This window comes from Sarcophilus harrisii, chromosome X (assembly GCF_902635505.1).
Source record: "Sarcophilus harrisii chromosome X, mSarHar1.11, whole genome shotgun sequence".
Lineage (NCBI taxonomy): Eukaryota > Metazoa > Chordata > Mammalia > Dasyuromorphia > Dasyuridae > Sarcophilus > Sarcophilus harrisii.
In genome coordinates, this window is record NC_045432.1 from 42,666,892 (window position 1) to 42,691,583 (window position 24,692).

At 38.3% G+C, this 24,692-nt stretch overlaps 1 protein-coding gene across 4 annotated transcripts in view; it reads right to left on the reverse strand.

The window, feature by feature from the left end:
* MCF2 (MCF.2 cell line derived transforming sequence) overlaps window positions 1-24,692 on the reverse strand; it is a 113,812-nt gene that overhangs the window by 15,862 nt on the left and 73,258 nt on the right. For all 4 annotated transcript variants that reach the window (XM_031944324.1, XM_031944326.1, XM_031944325.1 and 1 more), the window contains 11 exons: window positions 21,836-21,921; window positions 21,381-21,469; window positions 15,268-15,334; window positions 14,021-14,136; window positions 13,851-13,920; window positions 12,960-13,052; window positions 11,850-11,942; window positions 9,630-9,755; window positions 8,454-8,675; window positions 4,018-4,110; window positions 1,230-1,308 (listed from right to left, as the gene is read on the reverse strand). In XM_031944324.1, coding sequence (XP_031800184.1) covers window positions 1,230-1,308; window positions 4,018-4,110; window positions 8,454-8,675; window positions 9,630-9,755; window positions 11,850-11,942; window positions 12,960-13,052; window positions 13,851-13,920; window positions 14,021-14,136; window positions 15,268-15,334; window positions 21,381-21,469; window positions 21,836-21,921 — 1,134 coding nt within the window. The remainder of the gene's footprint in view (window positions 1-1,229; window positions 1,309-4,017; window positions 4,111-8,453; window positions 8,676-9,629; window positions 9,756-11,849; window positions 11,943-12,959; window positions 13,053-13,850; window positions 13,921-14,020; window positions 14,137-15,267; window positions 15,335-21,380; window positions 21,470-21,835; window positions 21,922-24,692) is intronic.

Consider the following 24,692-nt stretch of genomic DNA (forward strand, 5'->3'; position numbering starts at 1 on the left):
GAGAGTACATAAAGTCAGAGAATATATGAGTTTGGAAAGGTTTTTAAGGGACTTAAATGTCAAACAGAGCAGTATGTGTTTGATTCTAGAGGTAATGGGGAGCCATTGGAGTTTATTGAGGAGGGTAGTAACAATCAAGCCCATGTTTGGGGGCTATATTTATATTTAAGTATACTTATTTATTTTGGACTACAGCTTAGACAACTGTGTGGAAGATGGATCGGGGAGAGGGCAAGACTGGGGGCAAAGAGACTTTGTAATAGTCTTGAGGGGAGACCAGATCTAGAGGGGATAAAACTGAACTGGGGTGGTGGCCGCCTGAGTACAAAGGAGAAGGTTGTGAGAGAAATTGCAGGGACAGGAAAAAACATATATGTGGGGTAAATTTTGAGAATGACTACGAAGTCATCAGACTGGGTGACTGGAAGGATGGTGATAATCTGGAAAGAAACAGGGCACTTCAGAAGGGTGGATGTATAATGGAAATTTGTAATTAACTATACGGTCCTCTTTTTTCCATTCTACTCTATTTATGGAAATGCCCATTTTATGTGGTGTTTGCTAAATTCAAAATAAAAATCTTTTTTTTAAATGATGGATTGGTTTAGGGGAATAAAATAATGAGTTCTGTTTTGACCATGTTGAGTTGCAATTGCCCACCCAATACTCTCAATTTCACTGTTCAAGTCAATATTATTATTAGAAAGAGAATGCATTGACCAATTGACCCAAATAACCTGTCTTCTTTTGGGGATTCTCCTTTTCACTATAAATTAATTGGTTGGGATCCTGGTCTATTAAGCAATCTCATGAGTTAGTACCTGATCACTCTCAGGTGGGCTGCTAAAAGCGAGTTCCTGGAACCTGTAAGGCTCAGGACCAAGCAACTGACAGCAGAGAGCTGGTGGGCCAACAAGAATTCAGTCAAGCAAATATAGAAATATGTTTAAAAAGATTGCACATGTTTAACTTATATCAGATTGCTTGCTGCCTTGGGGAGGGGGAGAAGTGAGAGAGCAAGGGAGAAAAATTTGGAACACAGTCTTACAAAAATGGATATTGAAAAATATCTTGCCGTGTATTGAGAAAAATAAAATACTAGTAAGAAAAAAAGAAAAAGAAATAAATAGAAATAGAAATACAATAAAAAAGAAGTCCAATCAAAGCAGGGGGGTAACCCCACTCCCTTCTCCACCTAGCCCCAAGCCAGTTTGTAGTGCCAACATTACCTCTCTCAACTTCTTGCTGCTTGATCAAAATTTTTCTTATTTCATTCAACCAGGCTGTCTTGGATTCCATAGTCTGGGCCTAAAGAGGAAGGACCAGGTAACATTCAATGACTTCCTGGAAGCCAGCTTTGGAATGATAGAACAAAGGGAAGTGAGAGGGAGCCAACAGGAGTCATTCTCTAGGAGCACCCAAGTTCTGTATTTAAACCGAAACTGAGCAGTTGACCCTGGGTGTCAGTCAGCACCACCTTCGATAGAAGTCACCAAACCATTTTCAAGTTATGCCTGAACTAGAGGTATAAGCACTTAAACCAACACCAAATATGGGCTTTCAACGTTCATGTGGGTATGTTTGTGTAGGCCACCTTTGTGTGTGTTACACAGGATGGTGTCTTTCAATAATCTTTACTTGGCATAAGCATAGGTGGAGTGCCTTGCCTAGGGTCACAAGCCAATTAATATTTAAGGTCAAATTTGCATTCAGGTCTTCATGACTGCAAGTCCAGTGCATGGTCCATGCTGCCACCAGTTGTCGTTTAAGAAAAATAAAACAAAACCATTTTGTTTCTTTTGTTTGGGGCACTTGGGGGGAGAAACTAATCCATGTGAAGAGCTATAAATTCCTATATTTAGAACTGAAAGGGGCCTCTTAAGGCCATTAAGTCCAACTCCTTATGTAATGGAGGAGAAAAACTGAGGCTTAAGTAGGCGAAGTAGCTTACCTAATGTCACACAAGTAGTGAGGCAGAATGGGAGCCCAGATTTTCTGACTCAGGGCTTTTCCTTACTGTATTCCACTGCAGATAAGATATATGGAGTTGCCTCGGGCACCGAGAAATTAAGGGACTGGGCCAGGATCAAGAAGCCTGCTAGCACTCTAGAGACTATGCCAGATTGCCCCTATTCACTGCAATGATTTCATTAAAAAGTGATCAATAACCCCACTAAAGGAGCAGAAAACGTTGAAATCAAAAATGCTCTTGTTGAGTTGTTTTGCATTAATGTTCAGTTCTTTGTGACCCCATTTGGGGTTTTCTTGGCAGATACTGGAGTGTTTTTACCATTTCCTTCTCCAACTCATTTTCCAGATGAGGAAACTGAGGTAAATAGGGTGAAGTGACTTGTCCAGGGTCATCCAGCCAGTAAATATTTGAGGACAGATTTGAATTCAGGAAGAGGAGCCTTTCTGTGTCCCTGCGCCCCATTTTTCTACTGCACTACCTAGCTTCCCCAAATCAGTAATAGCAGGATAATATTGTATTTGCTGCTAGAAAGGAAAGAAGGAAGGCAGGGAGGAAGGGAGGGACGAAGGGGGGGAGAGAGAGAAGGAAGGAAAAAGGTAGGGAGGAAGAAGAGAAGGGAAGGAAAGGAAAGAAAGGAAAGGAAGGGAAGGGAAGGGAGAAAGGGAAAAAAGATGGAAAGAAGGAAAAGAAAATGAACAAATACTCAAAACCAGATATAGTCTTGCATTAGATGCCTTCATGTTTTGTACCCCCTTCACCCACTCACCCTCCAAAAAAAAATTATTAACATTGGTGACAAAGATCTAGGTTCAAATGGCAACTCCCAAATGACCCGAGTTTCCTTCTCTCCTTTCCTGAAAGAAAAGAGCTGAGGGGAGCCGGCAGCACACCTGGCCGTGGCCCCAATCATGTGTCTGATAAGAAAAGGCCAAAATCTGGAGGCCACAATGGGTAGTCTTATAATTGTGTCAAGTACTGCGGGGAGACCACAAAAAGGGCTCCAAGCATACCTCATAGTTCCATCTTTCTAGGCGCTGCCTGGAGCACTTAATTAGCATGACAAAGCAGCTACCTGGACGCCTGCTAAAGCAGATCCTCCCAGGGGAGGGATGCAACCATCCTTCCAAATCAGGAGACCAGAGTTCTAATCTGACCCTGTTGCTACTTCACAACCTCTCACAGCTATTTCCTCATCTGTAAAAGGAGAGAGTTGGAAGAGAAGATTCCAGTGTCTCTGTCCAAGCTCCAAGACCCCTAGGTGGCACTTGCAGCGCACAGAACACTGGGCCTGGAGTTGGGGAGATTCCTCTTCCCCGGTTCAAATCAGCCTGACACTTACTGGCTGGGTGACCCTAGGCAAGTCCCTTCCCTCTGCTTGCCTCAGTTTCCTCATCTGGAAAATGAGCTGGAGGAAGAAATGGTTAAAAAAAAAAACATTCCAGTATCTCTGCCAAGAAAACCCCAAAGGAGGTCACTGAGAGTCAGACGTGACTGAACATAAACAACAGCACCACTTCTTCCAGTTCTAAATCCATGATCCAATGATGCGAGTACTTTCCCACATCTAGGCCTTAGTTTTCTCATCTATAAAATGGAGGCCTTATACTAACTAGATTCTGAAGGACTTCTCCAGTCCTAAATATATCATCTTACTATCATATGATCTGTGTGATATTGGACATGTCCCTTCCCCTCATGGAGCATTGGCTTTCTCATCTATAAAAGGGGTTGAATTTAATTATCTCCAAGACTCCTTCCCTGCTCTAACATTTTCCAGTTTTCTAAGTAAAAGTTCTGTAATGGTATGACTGCGCCACAATTTATCCAGCGGGTATCCTCCAAAGACGAATCTGTATAGATCTGTTTGGGAAATCAAATAGTGTTTTAAATACTCCATGGAAAAGGAACTCTGATGAAACCTTTGTGAAATGAAAATAGATCCCTTGACTTATGAGCTCCATAAATTCAAACTGATGCAGATTGTAGATCACAAGTTTTGTGGAAGCAGGGCTCAGCAGGAAAGTCCATCTTAGAAAGTTGCTAACCTGCAAGACATAAACTTCTTCACGCCCACTGTACCAGATTTCAAATTTGCGGCTATCTCCTTTCACATTCTCAGTGATTCCAACAGCATTCATCTGCAAAACAAGGAGAGAGATTCTCATGAGCCTTTTATTTCAAATTTCAAATTTAACTAGGGCCACGCACTGTATCATATTCTACATAAAAAATGTCACGCTCCCTACAAAATGAGCATTTTGTGCTCAGCAATTATGAATTACCAAGCTACAAATTTCTATTGTAGTTAAGAACATATAAATGTTTTTGGTGAAACATTAGAGCTCAACTCTAAGTACTCTTTGTAATTTGGAAAATGGATTAGTAGTTCTAGAGGAAAAAAAAACAAATATTCTAAATGCAAGCCAAGTGATTCATTTTAAATTGGTCCTGTGTAAATCTTTTAAGTAGGTGCTGTTTCAAATGAACTGCATGGTCTTTATTCATGTTTTTTTTTAATCAGAGAGAAATAAAAATGCCCTTTGAGTTCAATGAAAAAATGTACAAGAAATTGATTTAGGAACCCCATTTTCTGTTACTTGGTTACCTGACACATTTATTTTGTTTTATCTAACTTTGTTCCACACCTTGATTCCCTTTACCCTCCATCATCAACACCCTAGAGAATAACATGTTTCTGGGCCAATGGTATATACTCTCTTCCCTACCACCTCCTTTCTTCTCCCCCAATGGAATTGTGTACAGATTGTGCTATCCCATTTATTTCTCTTTCAGTACTAACAGCCCAATTGATGCCCTCTTAAGTACTCTTCTCTCACAGATATACTTCCATATTTTCTTTAACCCTTTATACCTTCCCTTTGCTCCTCTAACTTTAGCCTAATTACCTCAGGAGAAAAAAAAATCACATTTTTTATGTACATCACTGTAGGGGAAAAAGCAACAAATGAACGGTGGCTAGTAGGACTATTTCTAGAGAAACATCTGCATCAAGGAAAAGTTAGCCCATAAGTTTGGGTTTTTTTCCTTTTTTTATTTATTTATTTATTTATTTTTTTTTTTTTTTTTTGCTGAGGCAATTGGGGTTAAGTGACTTGCCCAGAGTCACACAGCCAGGAAGTGTTAACTGGCTAAGGCCAGATTTGAATTCGGGTCCTTTGAACTTCAGGGTTGGTGCTCTATCCACTGCATCACCCGGCTGCCCCAACCTGTATTTTTGGAAGTAAGAAGCATTCTAAAGAACCAAGGCCTTTAACCCCTAGAAGTGGTTGGAGGTTTTCCTTCAAAATTTTATATAATCACAGAATGCCAGACCTATACATTTTAAAGAGAGAAAAAAGGAGGAAGTTTTCTTTAAGTTCCTTTAAGAGGAAGAAACTGAAGCCCGAAAAGAAGCAAAGTTAATAGGCCGGGGGCTCAAACTCAGGTCATTTGATGTCAACTCCAGAGTTCTTTTTCTGTTGCCAATCTACTTCTTGTTCCTTCTCTGGTTTTCCTGACCATAATTTTTAGAGGGGTTTCTTACCCCACATTTTGTTTAGCTATGTATATTATGGCATTATTCGTTTTTAGTTGGATTTAGTTGGCATTGTTAAGGCCTGAGTTATCAGGACACAGGCTTCTGAAAACTGGCTTGAAATTCAATTTAGCCAGACACAAGTGAACTGCTCTTAGGAGACCTTCTCTGGACCTACAGAAGGGTAAATGTGAACATCATGGCCAGTTTTGAGGAGAAGGAATACATTGGTTTCACTGGTTTACGGAACTTCTGATGAGGAATTCCCTCTGGCCATGCAACGTAGCAACTATTCTGAAATTTGTAGGCTCAGAAAATTGCCTTCAGATATCAGGAAATCCATCTGCATGGCCTGGTACAATAATGTGCGTCAGCTAAGCATCATGGGCTCAGCACAAATACACATTTCAACTAAGATATTTCTCTGCATAAAACATTAGACTATTTCCAGTGCCAGAAAGAATCTTGGAGACCACCTACTGCAGGGGTTCTTAATCTGGGGCCCATGTACCCCTCCAAGGGGTATGTGACATTATAGAGGGTGGAACTCTGGAGAAGTATACTTGAAACAAGAATACTTACAGCAGGGTGTTTACTCAGTGTGATTAATGAGATAATGGTCCTCTAGTTCACATATACTTAGTATGGTGATGTAATGGTTCTACACTTGGCATATGCTCAGTGTGTTCTAGTGATGTAATTGTACTAGGGTATTTAAGGGCTGAGAGGACTGGAGAGAGACAGTGAAGAGAGTGTGAGACTCTAGTGTGTATGTATGCTCGAGCTCAGACACAGACACAGAGAAGACTCTGGACATTACATGACATGAATGGTGAAACAAAATGCATATTTATATTCACTAACCTCTAACTGAAATTTAACATTTCCTCATATTGTTTACAAACATATTTCCAAGGAGGGGTCCAGTCTTCATCAGACTGCAATAGAAAAGTTAAGCCGATCCTTAGTCATGTCCAACCCCCTCAATTTTACAGATGGGAAAACCGAGGCCCACAGAGATAAGATAGTTTGCCAAAGGCCACACAGCTGGTTCTCAGCAAAGTCAGGACTAGAATCCAGGTCTCCAAAGGACTTTCCAAATGAGTTTTGCTGCCAAAACATTTGAATCATTTCTTTCTTTGGAAAGCTAAATCTATCAAGTTAGAAACCCCATATCCAAAGTCACCCTTTGGTGGTAAAGAGATACACTGCAGCACTCAAATCATATGCCACGGAAGGAAGAAATGACCCAGGAGAACACCCATTCAGATGACCATATTTTCTGAACCAAAAATAAGGACATGTGGTCTGACAAAGGAGATTGTTTTTACAAAGCCTCATTCAAAGGACACATTTTTATCTAGACACAGGGACTGTCCTAGAAATTGGTTGGTTACCTAGCCAAGAGTTGGCAACAAAATCAGTTCTCTTTATTAAAAAAACAAGGACCTCAATATTTATACATGTCATTTTCTGCTCCCACACTCCTCACCAACCCTGTCTTCCGATTACCGAGATCAAACATAAGCATTTTTAAATTTTTTCATACATATAAATTCTCTCCCAGCGGTAGGAAACAACATCCCTGAAACTCTTAAGGCTTGCTAAGAGCATCTGAAGAGGTTTGAACAGTGATTAAATCACTATCCCACTTCCAGCAAACAGATTTTAATTATACATAATTCCCACCTCTTCAACTGCTCTTACCACTGGGTTGGGGATGGGTCCATCAGGAAGGAAATTAGAACGAGAATAAAAACTCTTGAATTTGTTCATCAAAAGCAGTGGGAAGATTCGAGGGGGGGGATGTACCATTTCACAGCCAGTAGATTCTAAATACCCTTTTACCACAAGATATCACCATTGGGCATATACCCCAAGCACGGCAAAGGCAGCAGCCAAACAAGAACATTTGCAGTGACATTTCTGTTGTGGCAAAGGACAAGACAGAAGGTGAGCAACCACTAACTCAGGGAAAAGATAAACAGACTGGGGCATATGATTGTAATGGAATGCACCAAGAAAGGTGCACCATAAGAAAGGGCAAACATGAAGAATTCAGAGAACAGTAAGCAGAATGAGAACAATAATTTACATAGTATACAAAGAAAAACAACACTGAAAAACACAATTCTGATTAAAAGGCTAACCAACTGTGACTTTAGCTGACTGACAGTGAAACAGGTCTTCCATATTTCAATAGATGCTGCATTTTAGGGGATGTGGAATGAGGCATACAGGTTCGGATATGGCCAATACGCTTACTGCTTTTACCTAACGTGAGATTCTTTATCTTTTTGTGTTGTGGATCCCTCTGGTAATCTGATAAAGTCAATAGATCCTTCTCAGAGTAATGCTTTTAAATGAATAAAATAAAATGCATAAAATTTCCAAGGAAATAAAAAGTTAGTACAACTTAAAGTGATTTGTTTTCCCCTCTTCTGAGTTCACACACTCCCCCTGAAACTTGTTCATAGACCTCCCTTTGGGGTTATGGATTCCAGGTGAAGAACTCCCAGCAGAGAGATCTGTCTTTATTATTAAAATGAATTTTAATGGGTCTGAGGAAAGCACCACTGGGAAGTGAAACTGACTTTTTTTTTAAAAAGTATCCATAAATCTAAGGGGAAAGGAAGAGAGAAAAACAAGAGAGAAAATGTGAATAAACACCACAGGCACTAATCTCTTTGAGTCCAGCTCTGCTCACAGAACTCTTAGAAAAGTGTACCGGGAAACAGAACAACGTGTTACATGGCAACAGTACAACACAGCGATGCACAGCCCATGAAGGCGGGTTTCAGTAGCCAGCACAAGCTGTCTACACAAACCAAAGGAATACCCCTGTGTGGGGTCACCTGCACACGACAATGAGTTTTCAGAGGAGGCCTACAGAGAAAGAGATACACATGGATGCATCATTATGGCAAGAGATTAAATATGTCTCACTTTCAAATGGTGCTTAAAGCTGTAGAAGGGTGTTTTCTCATGTCCGTCTCCATGTTCATTTCTCCTCTTACAGAACACAATAGCTTTCTCATACAAGAAAAGGTGGCGTTGCATGGGCTTGAATCGGGCAAAGTCCTTCATTTTGGTGGCACCTTTTCTATGACTAATCCACACACTGAAGGATCCTTGCATTAATATCTTGCCCAAGTCACTTAGGTCACCCTAGAAATGAAATGAAAACATAAAAAAAATTAGTGCTCCGACTAAGATGCCAAGAAGCAGAAATGGTTTATGTTGGAAGGGTTATGGGAGGAAAGACATATGATATGAATATCCCTAGGCAAAACTATGAATTTAGTCTAGCTATTCTGGAAAATAACTTGGAATTATACAAGAAAGCTCTTTTTATTCAGTCACCCAATGACACTACTAGATAAGGATGATGACTGAGGCAGAAAGAAAAGCTCCATACACTAAAGTATCGTAGCTGAGCTTCTGGCGGCCAGCACAAAGCTGGAAACAGAGCATGTGTCCATCCACTGGAGAATGGCTGAGCAAACTGTGGTATAAGAACACAGAGCAGTATTGTTGTGTCATTAGAAATGACAAATATGAAAAATTTGGAACTGCATTGGAAGACCCATGTGAATAGATACAAAGCAAAGAAAGCAGAATCAGTAGAATAATTTAGGCAAAGGCCACTATGATATAAAGAGGGTAAAATGGTTTAGCACCAACTGAATATTGAATACAGTAGCCTAGCTTGGTCCCAGAAAAGTAAAGATGGAACATACTCCCCCCCCTCAGTTAAGAGGTAGGGGACTGCTTTTGTTAAATGTCATACAACCTCAGGAGAGAGAGCGGTTTTGGATAGTTTTGTTTAACTTTCTTTCTTTGTTACCAGGGAGGGTTCAGAGGATAGTGAGAAGCTGATGGTATATCAAGGAAAGAGTATGGTATAAACCCAAAAGGCATTGATAAAACACACACACACCTCCCTCATAAACTTCAACAGCATGACAGCACATGTATTGAAGTGCTCACCCAAGTGGATGTCTTCATATCTTCAAGTGAATGAAGCATAACCAATTCTGTTCATCATGTGCTCTCATCATCCCCATGGTTTATATACAACATTGGTCCCTAGGATATACAGAATTACTGGTCCCCACTTACATCATAACCAGTAATGGCAGTCTGATGCATGGAATCATTGACTGACTTCAGTAAGTCCAACATTGCCTCAAGAGCTTCCTGGAGCTCGTGAACTCCTTCGCAGCTGGCGCTGTATTTGAGTAACTCCTAGAGAGAGACGTCAGAATCCAAACTCAATATTCCTCTGATATTAACAATTCAAGAAAAGAAATACATGAGGGTTTTTTTTTGTTTTTATTTCCAGGATAACACAACCTGTCCAGTGGAGTTCGGGGAACATGGCACTTGCCTCACTTGTCACCTTAGTGCTACAGTAACTAATTCTGTTCTAAAATGTGGAAGATATAAAATTGGGGCTTGTGATTAAGAAGCAAAGGCTCCCTAAAGCACTGGGTTTCTGCAATGCTCAGGGCAACCATGTAAGAGGCAAGAGCTGTGCATAAATGAGAAAGAGCCGGATTAGGCTTGGAAGAAAGAGAAAATGGGTCTGAGTTGTAGCTCTGCTTTGTACCAGCTTTAGGTACCTTAGTTTTCTCATCTATGAAATCAGGGGTAATAACACTTTCACCATCTTCTCTACAGCGTTGTTGGGAGCAAAACTCTGAAAATAACTATAAATATGAGGTATCATTAGACTTTGTGGGGGGTTTGCACACAAATGACTGCTTTATTTTTGTGGCACATAGTTCAAATGTATAAATATGCCCCAAACCTGGACTGTTCCAGGATAAAAAAAAATAGAAACCACGTCAATACTCTGGGGGAACGCTGTCTTTATCTTTTCCTGAGGAAACCAAGCAACCTCTTTTGTAGCACTTTCACTCCATTAAGAGACATGGGTTTGCATTTTTAATTTTTATTAATTTTTATTAATTCTTATTGAAGGCTATGCATATAAGTTCCTCATAAAAAACCCAGGAAAACATCTCTCTGGATGGCTAATTAAATGGCTAAGAAAACTCCAGATGTTCTCAGTGGGATGATGGCTTGAGGTTTATGCCAAAGGGGCTTTCTCACATGGGATGTGACTCAAAAAATGGCCATACCTTGACTGATGTCATTAGATAATTCCACGAAAACTTAAAATTAGGAGAAACAATGTTTCAGGGGGCGCCAAGCATCATCTATCAATAATAAGCAACGCCGCAGTAAACCACTCAGGGGAGTTAAAACCACAAGGGCTGACGCATGAGCTCAATGCCAAACATCTGATTAGCACTGCGGAAACAATGAATGATACCATGGAGAGGAGCTTCAAGATAATGTACCAATGATGCCGCTGCGAACAGGGGTTGGTTGGGGCAACATTATGCAAAATATTCCCAAATAATGCTTTTATTGGAAAATCCTTTGTCCTTCATTTGAAGCTTTCCACAGTCTGGCACCCACTAAGCTTTCCAATCTCATTTCATATTGTCTTTTTCACATATTCTCCATTCAAGGTGGATTAGCCAGCTAGCTGTTGCCTATAGAAAACAGTTTGTCTTCCTCACCCATCTCCATGCCTTTGCATGGTTGGCCTTCCATGGTTGTGTATTTCCTTCTAATCTTGTCTTTCGGAATCCCTAGTTTCCTTCCAATCACAGTTTAGACATCACTTCTTATTTGAAGTCTTTCCTAACTGGCCCCATTCAATAGCACTTTCTTGATCTTAAAGTTTCTTTGTAATATAATAATCATTTCTCCCTAGTAAAATATAAGCTTTCCATAGGCAAGGGTTTTTTTGTTTGTTTGTTTGTTTGTTTGCATCCCACAACCTAGCACAGTGTTTGGCATGTACTTAATAAAATATTTAATATTTAGTATTTAATAAAAATGTGTCAGGGGCAGCTAGGTGGTGCCTTGAAGTCAGGAGGACCTGAGTTCAAATCTGGCCTGAGACATTTAACACTTCCTAGCTGTGTGACCCTGGGCAAGTCACTTAACCCCAATTGCTGCAGAAAAAATAAATAAATACATAATAAAAAAACAAAAATAAAAATTTGTCACAGTGAATTAAAATAAATGAAGTCATATGATCCCCAGTGGTAACTTATGAGAGCATGTGAACAAGAGATCAGGCACTGATGGGCAGGCATTGAAAGGATGAAATCTGCCTCCTCAGTATTTGGAGAACACAGAATAACACAGTGTGCTCCTTGACTTGGCAAGTCCCAGAGTCCACCCAGTCCAAATGCAGCTTAGAGAGCTACCAAAACCTTTCGTGATTTTCCCAGAAATTAATAAGCATCACGTGGATACCTTCAAAAGCAACTGATATTTTGTCAGGCGCTGCACTGGTTTGAGCAGATAGGAGTCCAGGCCAAGTTTATGATCCAGTTTCTTTTGGCATTCCTGAGTCACAAAAAATACCAGAAAGATCAATGTATCTGAATTATACCATATACCCAAAAAAGTGCCACTTGTTAAATGACACTAGTTCAAAAATGTGAATATCCGTTAAAACTCAAATAGAATAAAGAGAAAAGAAAGAAAGAAACCAGACGACATCCAGATGGCATAAGAGCTTAGTGGGTATAAGACAGTTTGGAAAAGACTGGAAATTATCCCATTAATGTGGTAGAGGGAAGCCCCTAAATTCTACAATCCTAAAAAGCACTAGGTTTACTGAATAATTTACACTTTAAAAGGGTACATTAGCACTGAATTTGTACGTTAAAGAGATGTATAAAAGGAAAAAAAAAAACATTTAGGGAAAGAAGGATGGACTGGGGATTAATGTGAAAACATATCCGAATACACTGATGCAAATGAGTATGGATTCCACATTTCAAAGGCCAGTAAAAAAAATAAGTCTAAGTTGAAAAGAAATCACATGGGATGTGCATAAAGGATTTTTTCATAAAACAGGAAAACACAACCCACATCACTTGTGCTAAATATTAAACTACTGGCACAGTAGCATCAGATACAGCATGGCCATGACCTTGGCTCCTAAGATCTGGGGACCTCTAATTAGGCAGACAGAATTTGGGCTAATGGGGAAGAGAGGTATAACAGAAGGTCAGAGGGCAGCAATGAAATAAGGGTAATTCACAGAGATGGAAAAGAAAATTAGGCAATCAACAAAGTAGAGCACTCTTGGATGGTCAGCACAATATAATGAATAAAGTGCCAGAGACTCAGAGGCAGGAAGACATACTTTCAAATCGACTTCTAACACTTAACTGGCTGTGTGACCTTGGGAAGTCATTTAATCTTAGTTTCTCCATTTGTAAAATAAAAGGGTTGGACCCAATAACGTCTAAAGCCCCTTCTAGCACTCAATCCATTGGGGGCAAGTCTAATAGCAAAATCCCCAAATTCCCCAAAATCACGTTTCCCTACTCTCTCCAATAAAATAACACTCACCATGAAAAATACACTTTCTGAGTGCTGTCTCCAAAGTAGCTCAGACCTGGGTTTGTTCTGACAGTACTTCTCATAGATCTGAAAATCATTCCTCTGGAGGAGAAATAAAATGCAATATTGTTGTCCTTTTCCAAATGGATCAGTCACAAAGCTAGATTAGAAGCTTGAATGAAGAGACATCAATGCCTACGGAGAACAGGGCCATACTGCATTATGATTTGACACGCTGACTACCCTGTGATCGTGGACAAGTCCTTTTCTCTGCCTGGCCTGTTCTGTAAAATTCTGTAAAATAAAGGGTTTAGACTAGATGCCCTCTGAGATCTTTTCTTGCTCTAGATCTAGGAGTCTATTATGATGTTGGGCAAGTCATTTCTCTTCCTTGGTCCTCAGTTTCCTTCTATGTAAAAAGAAGCAGTTGAGCTAGATGGCCCTCTGGGGACAACTAAGATACTATAGTCTTATAAACTCAGAAAACATTTAGTAAGTACCTACTATGTATCTCATACTAGTTAGATACCAAAAGTAAACAAATGCTACAATTAATGAGTTTTAGGCCCCCACTGCAACAATCTTGAAAGTAAGAATGAAAATTATAATCTTCTAATAGAGCCTTGCAGCTATCTCTCTCAAATTACTTTGTCTTTAACTATTTTCTGTGTATTTCGATTTCTCTTCTTTCTATTTATTGCTTATATACTCATACAGTTTATCCCATGTTAAGCCATCAAAAAGTCTAGCTATTAAAGTATAAAACTGCACTGAGACTTTTGGGACCCCCTAGATCTGGCCTTGTTGTCTCCCCAGTTAGAAATGAAACTCCTCTTCTCTGGGATGATTCTCTGAGAAGGGGAAAAACTACTTTGAGAGATGAACAGTGATTTAACAAACCCTTTCAAGGAAACAAAATCCCACACGTTGTGGAGCTTCAAGGCAGCTTTCCAAGCTATGCAGAAAAATTCTGTGAAAAGTTGAGAGAAAAGATAAGACAACTCTTCCATTGGACATAGGAGGGAAAATAATTCTATGAAGTAAGAATGTCTGATTCATCATTAACGTACCTCTTATGGAATTCGTAGATTTCAGGCATGTTACCAAAGAGAATATCCTTCCTGGTTCTCAGGGACATTGGCATAAGTGGTATCATCTCAGGGTTTTCCATCTCTGCTCGGTAGCCCTGGCCCCAAAAGAGACATCAATTTATTAAGTCCAGAGTTTATGTTGCCTAACAATTTTGTCACTCCTAACTCATATTACTGGTATTATTCTTATTTGATTGATAGATAGACAGACAGACAGACAGACAGATAAGGAAGCTGAGGTTCACAAATATTGTGACTTTCTCAGAGTCATACAGTTGTCAAGTGTCACAGGGAGGATTTAGGAATTTGAGTCTTTCCTAACTCCAGGTCAGTGTTCTTTCCACCATTCCATGTTCTCTGCCATGAGCCTATGAATTCCACTAAAGTATCTTGAGCAACTTTTCATTAACATCCATGTCTTAGTCTCGAATGTTGCCTTTTGAACTTCTTGTGCCATCATTATTGTAACATATGCTGGCTGAATGGGTAAAATGAGGATCTTACTTCACTCTGAGTTCATTAGGTAAGCAAGAAGCTACTCTTTCAAATACAGAGCAGCGTGTTGTACTGGTACCAGAGTGCCGCCTGGGAATTGTGATGTGTGATGGAAATGGCACTGAACGTGGGGTTCAAATGACTTGGGGCTCAGTTCTATCCAGTTCAGCCAAGACTTGAGCAAATCCTTTCACTCTGTGCGTTTTGAGTTTTCTCATCCATGAAAACAAGGGCAATGATACTCCTTCCCTACCTAATTGCCAGGATTGTGGTTAAACCCAAATAAGTAGACCTAATATGATTATAAACCTTAAATTAAGCACTAAAAGACTGTAATGTCATATGGTTGTTAGCTCTTTCAGAAAGGAGTTCTTTTTTCTTTTTGAACGTTGTAGTCTAGCATCTGGCATATAATAAGCCCTTATTACATACTTGTTGCATTGGACTGGAGTTCCAGGTGAAAGAAACATGCTGTTCATTCTCATTCTCATTCTCTCTCTCTCTCTCTCTCTCTCTCTATCAGTAAGACAGCATTCAGCTATTGTGAAGATTAAAGGAGACAATGTATATAAAAGACCTATATGGCATATTCAAAAAGACTTGTGCAATTTTAAGATTCAATAACTTAAAACCACAGTAAGACTTTTAAAATACTCTTTATCAATGCAAGCTATTATTTCTGACAAGGGGAAGGAGGAGAGGAAAGTGACTGAAATTACAATGGCACTCACCACCAAGACAATGAACAACTCCTCCACGTACACCCTCTCAGTCTCTATTAGCTCGTTTATGACATGCCTGGGGAAAACAGGGAAAAGACCTTTAATTACTAGAATCTCTATTTCTTTGGTATCTTAAAGTTTATAAAAGTCTAAAAAAATCCTATGTAAGTACATGAAAACATGACTTCCCATCAGTCAGGATTGCGTTGTCAAATGAGAACCAGGCAATCTAAACCACATTCAGAACACATGCTAAGGTCTATAGTCAAACTGAGAAATTAAGTTCTTTGGGGTTGTAATGTCAGTAACTGAAATCTTGCTACAATATTTCTAACCTAAGTATTATGTTTGCTTATTCTCCCAACTCTTGAACCAGGTCGAATGGGTTTTAATAATTTATTCTGGAGACTGAAAAACAACAATCTACTTTTTAAAAAATTATTGGCAAGGAATGGATTTGAAGCACAAGAAATTGGACTTGGCTAACTGTGTCACTTCAGATAAATCATCTCCCCTCTCTGAGTCTCCTTCTTCCTCTGTAAAATGAGGGTATTGGATTAGATACTTTTAAAGGTCCCTTCCAAGCCTAGGTTCTCCAACACACCAATGGAGCTATACACATAACCACAAGATAAACATATACAGCCCCTCTAATAATGCAAGTTGAAACCCATCCATGACTGGCCATTTTTCATGCCCTTCCATAAATTTACTATAGGAAGGGTAGTCTACCCAATGAGCAAGGAGTCTTCCTCCAATTCTCCTGACATCCTGAAAATACCAGTAGAGCATATGGAATACTTTATTCTTATTAAAATCATTGACCCTATCTTCTTTTTTGATCTATGTAATAATGATTTACCAAAGTTAATAACAAAATCTGATCCTTATATGCTTAGGTTTAGTATTATTTTCACATAATTTCAAATTGTTTCCCAAATTAGACCAACTAATTTACAGTGTCAACGAGTGTTTGTCTTCCTACACTCTCCAATAGTGACCATTTTTTGTCATCTTTACCAAATTTCTGGGTATGATCTAAAGCCATAAAATTATTTAAATTTGCCATCTCTTAAAATTTTAATAACTTGGAGAAATCTTTCACATTGGTTGTTAATGGCCTACAATTCTATTCAGATCTGTTTGCTCATATCCTTTGATCATATATCTAGGAAGGAATAGCTCTTGATCCTATATATTTATGTTAATTCCCTATATATCTTGGATACAAGACCTTTGTCAGAGAAATTTAATACAAAGTTCCTTCTCATTATCATGATGGTACTGATATATTTTCCTTTGATATCACCTGCATTTCTCAATGCTTCTGTCCAAACACACACTCCTAGTTGATCACTTATAGTAAAGAATAAAAAATAAGAGCAAAAAAGTCATCAAAACTAACCCACAAATTTAAAAAATATGATCTTATATGTAATGTGCCATATAAGTGGTACCTTATATCTACAAACAAGCCAGAGGAGAATAGGAAGGTACCTCTCCCCTCTCTTCTTTGGCTCAGTCATTATAATTTTTGAACATTCAGTTTTGATTCTCTTGTTATTGTTGTTCTTTCCATTTATACCACCGTAGTCATTGGGTACACTGTTTTCTTAGTTCTGCTAACTTTGCTCTGTTTTAATTCATACAAATCTTTCCATGCTTTCCTGTATTCATCATTTCTTACAACACACACAGTAATATTCCATTACATTCATCTACCAGTTTGTTTTAACCACTCCATAATCAATAGGCATTTACTTTGTTTCCAGTTCTTTGCTATCACAGAAGATGCTGCTGTAAATATTTTAGTGTATATTGGGTCTTTTTTGTCATTGACATTTTTGGGGTATGTGACAAATCATGAATTCTTTGAGTCAAAGGGCATGGATATTGTAGCTACTTCTTTTGGAGAGTTCCAAATTACTTTCCACAACAGATAGACCAACTTATAATTCTCCCAGGAATGCATCAGTTTGCCCATTCTTTCTACAACTCATCAAATTTTGGAGGACTATGACAACTTATGCAAAAACTTCTAAAAGGAAAGTCAAAGATAGAAATAAGGGTACCATCTACGCCAAATATCTGTTGGAATCCTTACAAAGTGTTAAGTCATTAGAATGATAGAGACAATAATTATCTAATTTAGCATGGTTCAGTATGATAGATCTGATCCTACAAGGAGATGGCATGGGTCAGAACTTGAAACAAGGTACTAAGTGGAATTGAGGAGACAAATGTTTAAATCCAATTTAGAATTGATTTAATCCTACAACAAATAATGGTTTCCCAGTGATATAATGATTAGTGTGTACTCAGTGTACAGCTTATAAGCAAGAAGCTCTCAGGGCCAAAGAGCACTCTGGGAGATTGAGAGTCAGTCAGTGGACGAGACTGAGTCGGAGTTGAGCTAGAGGCAGAAGCTGGAAGAGCTAAAAGACAAGCTGCAAGAACTCTTGGAACCAAGGAGGGAGAGAGGCCTCTAAGAAAGCTAACCAGGCCCAAGGAAAGAGATAAGACTTGGAAGGAAAAAAATAAACGTTTGGATTTTATCAGCTGGCTGCATTTGGAGTGATTATTACCTTGAACTGAAACTAAGGCTGCCTCCAGAAACTCCCCAAGAAACCTGCTACCACAGAGAACCATCATATATTATATAAAAGAAGAGGACACTACAAATATCCATAATAATATTCTTTTTAATAGAGAGAAACTAGAAACAACATGGGTTTTCATTGGTGGTTTGGTAGTTAAATAAATTTTAATAGATGAATGCAATGAAATAATTGTTGTTCAGTCACTTGAGTCACATCCAACTCTCCATGACCCCATTTGGGGTTTTCTTGGCAAAGATAATGGAGTGGTTTGTCATTTCCTTCTCCAGCTCATTTTACAGACGAGGAAACTGAAATGAACATGGTAAAGTGACTTGCCCAGAGTCACACAGCTAGTAACCATCTGAGGCCACATTCAATTCGGGCCTTCCTGACTCTAAGCTCAGTGCTCTATCCACAGAACCATCTAGCTGTTCCTTATGAAATAATACTGTGCTACAAAAAAAAATGAAATTAAGGAACTAAGAAACACATAGGAAGACTTGTATCCAATGATGTAGAATGGAGTGTGCAGAATCAGGAAAACAATATATACAATAACAATGGAAATGTATATCCTTCCTTCTATTCAAGAGGGAGGGGATTAAGTTTGGAATATTGCCTACATTGTCAGATGAGGTTGATATGTTGGTTACTTGGCTTTTATTTAATTATTTTTCTTTGTCCCAAGAGAAACTGCCTTGGAAGGAAGCATCTATACAGAAATGTCTGCAGGGTTTTTTTTTAAGGTATCAATAAAACTTTTTTCTAAAAATTTAAGTAGTTAAAAAGTTCCCTGGGAAAATATCACAACAATGCTGAGATTTTCTAGACAGCAGAATTGTTTTTCCTATATTTATAGCTCCCAGAGAGACAATATAATGTAGCAGCTAGAGGGTTGGCCAGCTCTAGGATGATAAATGTTTAACAACTCTATCTCTGGAAAAAAATATCTGCATGACACACTTATAAGTTTAATCCAATCATTAATATTTTCATCATCACTTTCTGAAGTCTAGATTAATTGTGTCAAACGCCAATAAAAAACAGGGGCCATTAAACCATTCCTAAGTATTCCTGCAAACGTCATATTGACTTAGTTTTCAAAGGTAATGTCATCTATATTTTATCGTATTTTTATTTATTCTGTTAAACATTTTCCAATTACATTTCAGTCTGATTGAGGCTCAGGAACTTTGCATCTGCGGTCTTTGGGCTGCATATCTGACATCTCTGGTCTAATTAATGAATGGAATAATAAATCAAGTCCCAATTTGTAGAATTTGCCAATTTCCAAGATGTAAATGCTCACACTGACAATATTCACAGGCATCTCTCATAAGCCACTATGAAGTGGCCCTAGAATACATTCTTAGAATCAGAAAGCCCTAGCCCTCTTTGTAGAGGCTAGAAACTGAAAATTGGGTGGATGCCCATCAATTGGAGAATGGCTGAGTAAGTTGTGGTATATGAATGTTATGGAATATTATTGTTCTGTAAGAAATGACCAGCAGGATGAATACAGAGAGGCTTGGAGAGACTTACATGAACTGATGCTAAGTGAAATGAGCAGGACCAGAAGATCATGAGATACTTCAGAAAGTCTGATCTAACCAACTGGAAAAATATTAAATGCTCTTGGATACGGCGGGCAAATATAATAAAAATGACAATACTACCTAAACTAATCTATTTATTTAGCACTATACCGATCAGACTCCCAAAAAACTATTTTAATGACCTAGAAAAAATAACAATGGAATATGATTGTTCTGTAAGAAAAAAGGAGCAAAAGGATTTCAGAAAGGCCTGGAGAGACTTAGATGAAGTGATGCTGAGTGAGATCATGAGATACTTCACCAACAATACTATATGATGATCAGTTCTGATGGACGTGGCCCTCTTCAACAATGAGATAAACAAATCAGTTCCAATAAAGCAGTAATTAATTGAACCAGCTACACCCAGGGAAAGAACTCTGGGAGATGAGTGTGAACCACTCATAGCATTTCCAGTCCCTCTGTTTTTGTTCGCCTGCATTTTTTATTTCCTTCACAGGTTAATTTTACACTCTTTCAAAGTCCAATTCTTCTTGTGCAGCAAAATAACTATATGGACAGGTATACTTATATTGTATGTAATATATACTTTAACATATTTAACATGTATTGGTCTACCTGCCATCTGAGGGAGGGGGTGGGGAGAAAGGAGGGGGAAAGTTGGAACAGAAGGTTTTGCAATAGTCAATGCTGAAAAATTACCCATGCATATATCTTGTAAATAAAAAGTTATTAAAAAAAGAATCAGGAAGCCCTAAATTCAAAACCTGTCCCTGACATATACTACATGTATGACCATGGACAACTACCTAGTGTCTCTGTTTCCAAGGCAACTGTCTAAGAGTATATGTTAGACATGAGTAGCTAAGCTGTTTCAAGAGAGGAATTTTCCTCCAGTGATGACATCACTCATCAGGGACTACAAAAAAGTATTTCCCTCACTTTATCACCATTTGAATGAGTGTTTAAACCCCAGTTCTCTCCTTGCCTTTAGTGTCTCTGTCACTTGAGAATTTTCTGACATACGGTAGACAGAACCTTTGCCCACTTTAGAAATCTGCCTGAAGACAGTAGTTATAGAGCTTCTGAACAGAGCCTCACTTCAAATTCATTTTCAATACGAAATAGGAGATTCAATGTGAAAGAGGAGATTCTTTTTCTACCTAGCATAAATAACACTTTAATCTAATTTCTCACTCATTGGGCACTTTAAAGTATCTCTGAACTAATACCCACTGGAGTATTTTTAAGTCCTGCCTCAGAAACTTACTACTTGTGTGACCCTGGCCAAGTCACAAGATCGTTTTCTTATCTGTAAAATGGTGATAGCAATATCATCAAGCTGGCATAGCTGGGAAGGAAATAGTGTCTGCAAAGTGTTCTTTAAACCTTAAACTCTTATGATCTTGTATTATTATTAGCAAAATGTCTTTATATTCTTATATGTCACTATAAAAAACAACTATTGCAAAATGTGCTAAATAACATAACCTTCTATTTTCTGCACCCTTGATGGCTTCCAAAGTGCTTTCAAGCACATTGAAATGGCTAAGGAATGTGTTATTTTCCCATTTTACAGAGGAGGAAGAGGCATAAGAGGGGGAAATGATGACCAAACTTATAAATTAGAAATTAGAAAAAAAATCCAGTTCTTCAGTGGTCCTGGTTTGATATGTGATCTCTGTTTTCTGTGTTCTTGTGTTCTCTGTCTCTCTGTGTCTCTGTTTCTCTCTTTCTTTGTCTGTCTCCCTGTGTCTCCATCTCTCTCTCTCTGTCTGTCTCTGTCTCTGATTCCTCTACAATCCCCCCAATTTAATGGAGAATGACCCAGGGTTACCTGGCTACCAATACAGTGTGCTTTCCATTACATCATATTATCTCCCAAGCTTCAGGGAACTTCTATCTGTTAGAATAGGTATGAATGAAAAGGGTTGGAGGAAAGATGTCAGGACAGAGGGGATTATACCTTTTAAGCACATGCAAGCTGTCATCATTCTCTGAAATAAAGTACTGTAAGGAATTTCTCTTCTCTTGATAATCATGCATCACTTCAATCTGGAAGACATTTGAAAGCAATACAAATCAGCTTTAAAACAAAAGCAGTTTAGGAGCTGCGTAGCACTCATTTCATATTAGGTCTTAGCCTGAGACAGTAACATCCATTTTAATGACCTCCCCACCTAAATATAAATCACAAAATATCAATCATCTGCAACTTCCTGAAGCCACATTCAAGAGTAGCAAACTGATAACCTGTGATTCCATAGTGAATTTCAGAATGCCCAGAATATGATTTCCCAGCCTTTTAATACTGCTCATGACCCTTCTATAATGAGAAAAAGTCACTTGCAGTTCAGAGATGGTTAAATGACTTGCCTGTGGTCAATCTTGGCTATAAAGTTTATTAGCAATGATTCTTACTTTTCGTGAGTTTTGGTTTTTTCTTGATTTCTTCCCAGGAAGAGAGAGATCAAAGGAGAATTTCAAAGAAGAATTAAAGTCCATCCCTTCAATAAAAATAAAGAAAATATGAGAATCATCCATTTGACTTCAATACAAACACTGAAATATGTGTATCTCATTAATACTGCTTCAAAGATAACGCCCAGAACAGTGAGGTAAAGAGGAATTAATATTTGGACTTGATCCCGCAAGGAACCAGGAACTTGCAGGTTAAATGAACCACAGAGTGAGCTGTAGCAGGGTGTCCATTTCACATAATAATAGTACAATATCTTAGAGGCCTTTAAAAATGCTGAACAATCAGCAATCACCCTCACACTCTGCATAAAAGATTCAACAATTATTAAAATGATATGACAGAGGCAGGGAGCTTAAATAACCAGACCAAATACTCCCAAACAGCCAGCGACTGGGCCAGCCAAAATTGGATTCTAGAAGTTTTAGATTCCAAGAGGTAAGAGCTAAGCTAATACTCAGAGAATGAGCATATTTGGATCCTTAAAAAAACAAATGGGAAATTCTAGGATGGTTATGCTTTCGACATGCCATAGCTCACTGTTTCTATTTATATGAATAGGTAAAAAAAATCTCTGGGGTTTCTTACAGTGCAGAAACTCTTCTCCACATTTCAGGTGATAACTCACTTATGATGTAGGAAATAAGTCCTACGTAAATTGTCTGAAGTTCACAGACACTGAGGGAGGTATAAGACTAATAAACATCTAAGTTAGAATTTGAATCAAATTGTCCTAACCCCATCGTGTCCCATTAGTTGCCTAAATACGTAAAGGATCTCTGATTTCATGAGCATTTGCGGTTTACCACATGTGACTACCTTCCATGAAGCAGATCACAACCCTTCCATAACCAAATATGTTCATCCTAGACAGTGGCCCGAATATCTTATCTCATTTGGTGATCTGATAATCTCCCATGGATTCATCATCTCTATAAAAACAATTTTCAGAACTCTCTATATACTCTCCCACTGCCTATTGGACATCCCAAACAGAAGTCCTATGGACATTGTAAACTTGACATGTCCAAAAATGAACTCATCTTTCCTCCCCAACTCTCTCAACTTGTTAGCTTCCCTATTACCATTTTAAACACTACCATTCTCCAATTTTTGTTGAATTGTGGTTCCATTTTATGATGATGTTTTTAACGTGGGCATATCAGATGTGAATTCTTTATATTCATCTAATTTTATTTCTTGGTTCTTAATAATTGTTTGGATAATGGGATAGCCATATGACCAAAAGAGATTTATCTTTCATCACATACCACAATTAACTTTAATTGCATCAGGGATCCAAATATATAAACTATTTGAATTAAATATATCAAATACAGCTTTAATATCCAAATTTGGCAGTATTAGTTAAGCAGCCAAGACTAGCACCCTTGGCACAAATCTGGACAGTACCCCTTCCACTCCAGGAGCAGAGCTCAAATTTTAAAAATAGGGGGAAAAAGTTAAAAAAAAAAAGTGAGCAACAAACAACAACAAAAATCTCACCACAGGAAGTGATAATGGTTACAGGGAAGCTTAGGACACAAACTCAGAAGAGGATAACAATGTCAAAACACCTATGAGGCAAAATCCCAAAGAAAAATGGGAAGTAGTCTCGAGCTTGGAAAGAACACATGGAAGAGCTCAATCAGAATCTTAAAAATCATGTTAGATAGAAGAAAAATTGGGAAAGAAAATGAGAATGACACAAAAGAATTATAAAAAAAGAGTCAAGAGTTTGGAAAAAGAAAACTACTGCTTAAAAAGTAGAAAAAGAATTACCTTTAATCAAACCGAAGATATACACTGCTTCTTCTATTTCACCCCAGCCAAATCTGGGCTCTATATTTCTGGTTCCCCCTTAACACTTGATATATATTCCCTTTTTTACTTTTAAGAGAAAACCTAGTCTTATGGATAGTATACTGAACTTGAAGCACAAGACATAGATTCAAATTCTTCCTCTGACACATGCTAGCTAAATAACCCTGGATACATTAATTTAGAGCCTCTCTGAGCCTGAGGTAATTCTCAAAGACTTATTTCCCAAGCTATGGATGACAAGCACTCTGCACAAAATCACAGATCAGTCACATAGGTATTTCCTACATTCAAATTTGCATCACAGATAATTGTGTCCCATTTATCCCCTTCCATTTGTTCTGTTCATTCCCACAGGGTGAAACCAGGAGCAATGGGTCAAAATCAAAATGAGGCAAATCAAAGCTTAATGTCAGACAAGTAACTTCCTAACAAAGCACACTGTGCTACCTGGGGAAATGGCAGATGCCCCCTTATTAAAAGGCCTCAAGCAAATGCACAATGGCCTATGATGGGGAACATTCCACTGTTTTAGCCAACTTGACTTGCTTGTTATATCTTGTAGCAACATTATTATTACATGATCAACTTCCTGCCTTCTTCTTCATTGTAGGTACTCCCTTCAAGGCTCAAGCACTGCCTCTTACAAGAAGCCTTTCTTGATTGTCTCAGTTGTTAGTGTCATAGTCCCTCCAAAAATTACTCTTTATTGTATATGCATTTTATGTTTCTTAACTGGTGTACATGTTATTTCTTTTTTAATTTTTTTTTATTCTGAACTTAACAAAGACTTGAATAATGGATATCTCCATAAATATAGAGCAAAAAGGAGGATTGTACATGAAATAGCATATTTCTATTATATGTAGTTTCTTTTGAATATATATTTATATATTCATATATATATATATATATAATTTCAACCTGTAGTTTTCAGAGATTACCTGCTTTTCTGGACATATTTCTGGACTTACCTCT